The sequence below is a fragment of the Excalfactoria chinensis genome, chromosome 2, assembly GCF_039878825.1.
Source record: "Excalfactoria chinensis isolate bCotChi1 chromosome 2, bCotChi1.hap2, whole genome shotgun sequence".
Lineage (NCBI taxonomy): Eukaryota > Metazoa > Chordata > Aves > Galliformes > Phasianidae > Excalfactoria > Excalfactoria chinensis.
The window spans coordinates 44,004,262-44,013,403 of record NC_092826.1 but is presented as its reverse complement, the minus strand read 5'-3'; the positions used below and the strand labels follow the sequence as shown (position 1 = coordinate 44,013,403).

The 9,142-nt window shown below is 40.3% G+C and overlaps 1 protein-coding gene across 1 annotated transcript; it reads left to right on the top strand.

The window, feature by feature from the left end:
- Positions 1-1,983: 1,983 nt before the first annotated feature.
- LOC140248291 (histamine H3 receptor-like) lies at positions 1,984-8,552 on the top strand. Its single transcript, XM_072328922.1, has 3 exons — positions 1,984-2,936; positions 5,012-5,178; positions 7,744-8,552. Exons 1-3 carry the CDS (start codon positions 2,648-2,650, stop codon positions 8,530-8,532), a joined length of 1,245 nt encoding a protein of 414 aa, XP_072185023.1. The 5' UTR covers positions 1,984-2,647; the 3' UTR covers positions 8,533-8,552.
- The last annotated feature ends 590 nt before the right edge of the window (positions 8,553-9,142 follow it).

Genomic DNA, 9,142 nt, shown 5'->3' with positions numbered 1-9,142 from the left:
TGAAAGCTTCTATTGCTTTTATGGACATGAGAAATTGCTGCAGTTACTTGGTATGGTAAACAGGTGAATTGTAAGATGTTCTACTGCCATAGATTCAATTCCACCTGTGTCTTTCCAAAGAGTATGCAGAACTAACAGCCGACTTGGAAAGCCTGTGCTTTCATATGCTCAGCCTGAGGTTTGTGACCACTAAGTGCCCCGGTATTGGTTTTTGTTTTGTTTTTAACCTTTTGGCGGTTGCTGTCCCTTGTCCTCAAGAACCTTGTCTTTCACTGTTGCATGATGGAAGAAACCAGTTGTTGATAACTTCATTGTAAGTGTGATAAGTCATATAGATCATCCAGTCAGTGAGTGAAATGAATGTCTTGTGACTTAAAACTGTGGTGACAGACCACTGAAAGTAGGTTATCAAAATAGAAACGAGCGTTTATTTTCACTGTGCTTCATTCAATAGGAAAATGAAGTGCTGGCTAGCTGTCCTGTGGACATTTTAGTAAGAAAAGCTGTGGCCTCTTCCTTTGTTGTGTGTGCAACTTCCTTTATTCTAAGAATGTTTTCATGTGGCTTTCCAGAGAGTTTTGCAACACTGGATTTTGTACTTAGAAAGTAGGCCCCGTGACCTTGAAAACCTTGTGATATTTCTCCTTTGATTATTAGCTGTGCTCCATAGAGGCTGTATCCTTACTGCTTAGCTGGTTACAATGGTTTCTGCTTTGTAATACAAGAATGTTAGAGTAGCAGTGGCATGACCTGGCAGGATCAAAAATTTGGCTCTTTGTATTGTGGTTGAAGTACCTGAGATGTGTTAGGACGTTTGTGCTGGGACTGGTACTAAGGGACAGAAATAACCTACTGTGTGCAGAGCAGAGTGGCAGCAGACACATGCAATATACTTTGATCTTTACACTTTTACCACTGCGTATAGTGCAGCTGGCTAGTTAACAAACAAACAAGAACCTGATTTCCTTAGACCTGAGTTATGTTACTGACAAATGCTTGATTATTTATTGTCTAGCTTGCTTATATGAATAGAAATTTCCTATCGTTTTTATAGGATTAGCATTGTACTTTCCTCTAGGAGACATGACCATGCAGTTTATGGCATCCAGTCATGAAGGTGTGAAGCAGGTTTGTTGTGTGCAAGCGAGCTGCTCTGGGTTCAGTGCTTCCTCCCATGGGTTGTGGCTGTGGTGTTGTCCTGTGGTAAGAAGGTGAGACAGCTCAAAAAGGACTGGTTACATTATGTATAAGGAAAGGGGGAGTGAGTATAATTGGGATATGCTAACAGTTTGCATGGGATTTGTGGTTTGTCAGTAAGCGTGGCAATTTCCCTGCTGTACTCTGCCTTAGATTGCACAGGAGTTACCCCCCCTTTAGAGGCCTACAGGGCTCAGAGGTCCTGTGATGTCTTTTCTTATCAGCAACCTGCAGGAGCAAAAACTTTGTGATTTTATCAGACAAAGTGAAAATAAAGTAGCTGCATGTCACTTTTGGTATCTGTCAGTGCCTTGAGCCAAGATTCACCAGAGGTGGGGGGAGAACACCAGCAGTACATTTTGCTGTGTCCTTATCCTCTTCCTTAGGCTATTGGCTGCTGAGGCAGACAGGATACAGGGTAAGATGAACCCTGAATTTGACCTCAATTTTCTTTTCAATATCTGAGACATCAGATTTCACGTCAACCTTGGTGCTGCTAGTAGAATATGGGCAATAACTGTAATCTAATGCATAAATCCATAGAACAGCCTGAGTTGGAAGGGCCCTGCAAGGATCATCAAGCCCATCATCTGGCTCCACACAGGAATGCCACTAACCTAAGTGTGTTTTGTACATTTCCAGCAACACATGGTAAGGAGATTAAGCTAAAAGCAGAAATACATGCACATTCTGTGCAGCTATGTATACAGATAACAAAGTTTTTGTACTTTTGTACTGCTGCCATTCAAACATTCAGCTCAAGCGCTTAGCAGATGCTGATGAATTTGTTCCCACAACAGAAGCACAGACATGATAGCCAACACTTCTCAAATGTAAGTGTCTAAACACTAAAGTGTTTTTAGAACCTGTAGTAAGTATGATTGATTTTTATTTTATTTTTACAACTATGTACTGCTTACAGCTCTCTGCAAGTGGCTTTATTACTTATATAAACTTAAGTGCTGAAGGAAGACTCATGATTTATCCCACCAGTGTGGAAGGAGAGGCATACCCTAAAGTTCATTGTGAAACTCCTCATCACATTTTCGTAAGGGTATGGACCTGAGATGAAGAAATAGTTTCCTGAAATAGTTGAGGTCTGTAACGGTAATGTGCAAAGTGTTTCTGAGAGGAAGGGAGGGAAAATGAGGGAGAGGAAAGAATCTTCCATCAGCCCTCATGACCTCCCACGATAAGTATCAAGTTGCATAAACAAGAACTTGCATTTTAAAATACGAGCTTCAAAGTACCGCATATCTCATTCTGCTGACTCTTCTACAGATACATGTGGTTACAGATGTGTTATCATTTGTTACGATTTTAAAAATCTTATGAAAAATATTTACCTGTTACCAAAACCTTTCGATTTTTTCTTCACTACTCTTTTTTTTTTTTTGGATGTCAATTAGCTTTTTCATCTCAGCTGTTATGAATCTCAGCCTTCTGGATAATGCAAGTTTCTTCCTGGACTGAACTGACCCGCATGCTCAACATGCAGAACAGCACAGCCGAAACTCCATGCATGATGGGACCCTGTAACGGGACGTTGTCCCCACAGCCATCGACCCCTCAGTTTTCCCTGGGTGTGTTGGTGCTCCTGGCTCTGCTCATGGTGCTGCTGGCTCTGGTCACGATCCTCGGAAACGTCCTGGTGATCCTGGCTTTCATCTTGGACAGGAATCTCAGGCATCGGAGTAACTATTTCTTTCTCAACCTTGCCATTTCTGACTTTGCAGTGGGTAAGTTGTAACAGGAGGCATGTAATGTTTGCTTTCCAGTACTCTTAGGGGGAGCAGGGTGTCTTCTGTAGGTGGGTGATTTCTTCTTGGAGGAATATTTCCCAGCTGTGTGGCATGGAGAAGGGTAAGGAATGATGGAAGCTGTGTGAAGTGTTTCAGCAACCTATTGTGTCTCAAAATGCATCATAATATGATACGTAATGTATCACTTTTCATATAAATTCTTGTAATGTTCCTTATTTACAGAGATATATTATCATAGGGAGTGGGTGTGACCTGGTTTTGGTTGGGATGGAGTTGATCTATGTAAACAGATAGATAGTATTTAATGTTGTTTCAGGAAATAAAACAGCCCAAACACTATTACATGTGAACCGATAGGGAATAATAAGAAATGGGAGTTGCCTGTAACGAGTCAACTGAAGACTAAATAATCAAACCACTTACCGTATACATTATCTGGGGCATCTTGCATATACTGTTGATGTTTCAATCTACTGTAGCAGAGCAATCAGATAATTACTTAAGGTTGGCAACTAAATAGTGATTAACTGTATTTTAAAATATTTTGCTGAGCATTGCACTATCTAGAGTCGTTTCTTAGGAATGTGTGTTTGTATCAATAAACTGAAATAGCAAATCAGGCTATTTTCAAGAAGCTTATTATATATGTATGCATAAGTAGGAACACAGTTCATTTTGAAACATAGGGGAAAAAAATGTATAGTTAAAAAGCAAGAGTAATGTGCAGTTTAAGACTGATATATTGAAATCATCTGAACTGTTAAATGTCCCTGGCAATACATGTACAGGTAAATGAATGGTTATGGATACAGGTATCTCTTTCATCAAGTCCGTATTCTGACTAGTAACACTGCAACAAAATCTGAGACTGTTTTTATTCTGTATAGTGTTTGGAACCCTTCCCATGTAAAGATGACTTCTTCCAGCTTCCAAGTGCCTTCCTGTGCTGCCAAGCTCTTGTTGCCTGCTGTATGGGTGTACCAATAGGATCTTTGAGACATGCTGTGGTCGCCTGTTGGTCTCACTCTTGAACAACACTTTGAACAGAAACTGCAGCAGTCTGATCACCCGGATAGGTGCTGCTGAATCAAAGCACCTCTTTGTAGCTGAGCCAAACTGCAGATCATCAGGGTTAAAGGAGTCCTGCAAATGCCAGCTTGAGTCTATCATGTCCTTTGCCGGGATTCCTGTCTCTGTTGTTCTCAAGTCCTCTTCTGCCAGGCAGAGCCCTGTGCCCTGAGCCTTTGTCAATGGCAGCAGTTCCTGCACTGTGGCATGGGGAGGAAAAAACAGTAATGACTATAAAGCCAGTCGATGGTGTTCTGTTGTCCTGCTCACAGTCTTGCACCACATTTAACAAGTACTGGCATCTGAGAAGTATGAAATTGCCTCTGCCAAGGGAAGAAGTACAGCTTACCTGGCATTGTCTGATTTCCACAAATTTATTTGATGACATTTGTCTAGTTTTCCATTCTGAATTTGATGAAAAGCTTTGCGTACTTAAGCATCAAACTGATCTGTAGTTCAGTTCTGTAGCTACACGATTTAAAGTTGGGATATGCGTAGATTATCTGAAATTTCTACTGAATCCTAACTGCTTAAATAATGTCTTTTTATTCTTTCACAGTCCTTTTTTTTTCTTCTAATATATGCAATCTGTGTTTTGATCTTCAACAACTTCTGCTTCATCTCTTTGTTTCTGGACCTATAAAATACAGATATCTCTTGATTCACAGTAGAGAGGGAGAACAAGAAGAACTGAGAGTTCCTATTTCCCTAAAAATCATAAGGGAATCTCTTCAGAATCTTTTACAGCAGCATAGTGTATTAAGAACTAAATCTAAAAATCATCTAAACACATAAAACATTGGAATGTCACTGGTGCCTGGGATGTGGCCAAGTGTTCATTGGTTGCATGAGAATGCAGGGCTTACCACCTGGTAATTGCAGTCAGCATCCCTTTTTTTGTCAGATACCTTGGAAATGTTTCTGTGCTTGCAAAGGCCTGCCTGTGGTGCTGTCTGACATATGCAATTTGTTTATTTCCATAGGTGCCTTCTGCATGCCGCTATACATCCCTTATGCCCTAACAGGGACCTGGCACCTGGGAAAAGGACTATGCAAGCTGTGGCTGCTTATGGACTATCTTGTGTGTTCAGCTTCAGTGTTTAACATTGTCCTTATCAGCTATGACCGTTTCCTGTCAGTTACGAAAGCGGTAAGAATACTTCTAATTTTCTTTAAGTATTTTGGGATTTTTGTAGAACTCAGTATTTACAAATACCCCAGGACCTAAGCCAGCCTTCCCTGTTACACTCTTACTGTACTGGAGAAACTCTGATGTTTCACTGTATTGTAATAGGTGCATAAACTATGGCAGAAAGGTCACCCTGGAGATGCTTTTTCCTGGCCTCTGAAAATTTTCCAAAGTATCCAAGATTTGCTTGTTGCCAGTTCATACTGAGTCTTTCATCAACTGACATCCCCAAATGCTTCTCCTCATGGCTGCTCTCCAGCTGTTATCACTCTCTACAACTCTCTGATAAGAGACCATGGTGTGGTGGGGGTCAGCACCTTCTCATAGGTAACAGTGATAGAAGTTAGAGGTGATGGCCTTAAATTGTGCCAGGGGAGGTTCAGGTTTGATATTGGGAAAAAAAATTCCTGTCTGAAAGTACAGTGAGGCAGTGGGACAGGTTGCCCAGGGAGGTCGCAGAGTCACGGTCAATGGAGGTGATCAAGAACCATGTGGATGTGGCTCTGAGGGACATGGTTTATTGGGCACAGTGGGGATGGGCCGATGGTTGGACTAGTTGGTCTTGGTGGCCTTTTCCAACCCTAATGATTTTATGATTTTTATGGAGGAGGGGATATGAAGAGAGACATAGGATGGACTGACTGGAGAGCAGGTGATGGTCTGCGTTACCACCAGAAGAGACTGACATGTGCTGCCAATTAGCAGCGGCATGGAAATAAATCCTTCTAAATGAATAGAAGGGAATAAAATGTGCAGAGGGGAGAGGTGTTCCTTGATTTACTATCATTCTTCTACTTCAGAAGGTATCTACTAAATATCAGTTTTCATCATTTTTGAGCTCTACTTGGAATTAAGTTCAGATGGAGGACAACCAATATCCTTTGCTTTTGATGAGTCTGTTAGCTAGAGTGGCATGAGTTGTGTGTGTTATCAGTTGTTTCTTGTTTGAGAAGTGCTGATGCAGTTTCATCTCTTTCTCCTTTGGTGCTGTGGTTTTCAGGTTGGTTGGTATTTTGTTGCTTGTTTTCCTTTTGAGAAAAATGTACAAAAATCCCTGTACTTAACAAATTGCAGTATTGAAACATATTAATGAAGTAGCAGAGCTCAGAATGTGAAAAAAGTTAATTACAAGGTCTTCTGCAACCTAGCCAGAATATATATCATATATATTATAGCATATATAATCACCTTCTGTTTTTCTCATTTGGGGAGCTAGAATGGAATGAGTCCAAGAATGTGTAACCTTTTGTTCAAAAGAGGTCATGCTTCCTCATCAGCTTGGGATCTACCTCTGCTGCTGATGTGTGGTCAGGTCCAGTCATTTCATTCAATTTTTATGAAGTTATGCTGAGCTTCCTGTTATCTGCCTACTGAACTCGGATGCCTGTGGCCTTGCTGATGGCTGCAAATTTGCTACTGTTGATGAAGTGAATTGGAGCTGTGCTCTGAGCTACTGCCTTAAGGTGGTGTAAAGGAGTCTGAAACATCAGGCCTAGAGGTTTAAAACTGATATTCTGAAATAATGCCTGTAAAAATGTGCCATTACTCTGCTACTCACTGATAAAATGGGGACAGTAATGCCCCTTGCGCCTAATATGAAAATTATGAAGACAACACTCATGAATATTTGTATAACATGCAGGTGCTACACTAATGAACAGAACAGAAAGTTGATGAGGAAGATAGTTCTAAATCTCAGTAAAGCCTGGTGTGACAAATGTTGAACAGTACATCTTATATATAGTTGTCCAGCTTCTCATTGGCTGATAACCTTGAGAGTTGAAAGATTCAGAGTTCCAAGAGCAAGAATGTTTGCCTGAGATGTTACAAGGATAGGTTTAACTTTGATAGTTTCTAACTTTGAAAGCTATAATTTTAACTCCTATTGTTTTTTGTTGTTTTTTTTTAACATGGATTTTTAAAGGTAGGTTGTAAGATAAATTAATGCAGTCTGAGTAGATGTCAAAACATCAACTTTTTTAGCAATGCAACAATATGCTTACAAGGTAAAGTGAGTGTAAAAATGGAATATATCAATAAGAAAACATGTTAAAGCATATGTTGGGGATAGATTTTTCTATTATGGCAAGAGGAAATAATGCTGAAAATTATATTCTCTGTTATTTGCAGTTTCTCACAGCAACCTGTCTAATACAGGAAGCTTCTGCTTTTGCCTGCGCAGCCACAGCTGCTATGAGCATGTGAATTTAGTGAATCATGAAGTGATTCTTCATTTCTACCTTACTGCAATCATGATGAAACCAAGCTGTGTTCTTTTACACCTAGAGCAGTAGTTAGTCCATCATAACTTGTACACATTTCTGATTCCCAAAGTATTAAAATAAATTGCAGAACTACAGTATTTGATGAGCAAGATTAATAGCATTTTTTGGGGTGTTAGAAAAGAGAGGCTGCTCTAGGAAACAAGGAATCTGCAGAAGAAATACTGTATTTGGCTTGATTATGTATTTATATTATTTTGTGCCAACAAGTTACCTTAATATGTTACAAGTCCTTTTCTCACAGGTATCTTACAGAGCCCAGCAAGGAATGATGTCCAACCCCATTGTCAAGATGGTGGCCATCTGGGTCTTTGCCTTCCTGCTCTACTCTCCGGCAGTTCTCCTTTGGGAGTACGTGTCTGGCTGCAGCATGGTAGAGGAGGGGCAGTGCTATGCTGAGTTCTTCAACAACTGGTACTTCCTGCTGTGTGCATCCACCCTGGAGTTCTTCGTGCCGTTGATCTCAGTCACCTACTTCAACGTGAGCATCTTCCACAACATCCAGAGACGCCAGCGGCGCGGCAGCATTCAACACTGCGAGTCTCCAGGGAGCAGCAGTAAGTCCTGGAGGTTTTGTTTTTTGCTGAGGCGAGGACCTTCTTTGTCAGAAACAGAGGACAGTGCTTCATCTGTAATGAGGTCATTGAGACCATCACTGGTGTCTAACTGTACATCTCCAACAGCAACAAGTCCTGTGGTTGTCAAAAGTGACTTCTCCGCATCTTTCTGTGCGAATTCTCGGACAAGACTGCAAAGAGACAAGAAGATTGCAAAGTCACTTGCCATAATTGTGTGTGTTTTTGCCATTTGCTGGGCCCCGTATACTTTACTAATGATAATTCGTGGAGCCTGCCAAGGAAAATGTGTTCCTCCAGTCCTGTATGAAATTACCTTTTGGCTTTTGTGGATCAATTCCTCTCTGAACCCATTTCTTTACCCACTCTGTCATATGAGATTTCGATTGGCTTTTATGAAAATATTATGTCCCCAAAAGTTGGTGACCTTGAGATCAAATGAAACACCTTCTGTTTAAAACATTAAAGTAATAGAGTCAAAAATAACATTTGTCTCTTACTGCCTTTTTTCCCCACATTTCTTCAATAGAAATAGAGAAAAACATTTGTTTGCTATTGGCATTAAGAATAGGCAGAGGCAGGCACTTGCTCTTATTTTGCTGATTTTCAGATTATTATTATTATTTTTTGTTTATGCTGGTTCATTCAAGATTTCATTCCTGTAGGTGGTGTTTAATTACAAAGTTTTACTGGATGCTCTTCCTGACTTATGGGCTCGAGGAGCTTCTTTTTGGTATAATGGAAAACTCTTCTGTAGATATCTCTATATATGTTCATTGGAGGGGACATACCTTTTTTTTGCATGTCTTGAGTTAAAATTTGATGTTCATTCTGTAGAGCTCGAGCTATCAGAGGAGAAAGACCTGCTACAGTTTTGAAATGCTGTGTAAAAACCACACAGGAACAGTAATGTTTCCTTTTAAAAAGTGTTTTGAAGACAATATAGGGCTCTGTAGTCATTTTAATCACAATGATGGGTGTTATTCAATTGTATAGACTGCCTAATCCAGCATCTTTCTCCTTATAATTATAAGGTGGTTTGTTCTTGGTGCTGTAGGACACAATGTG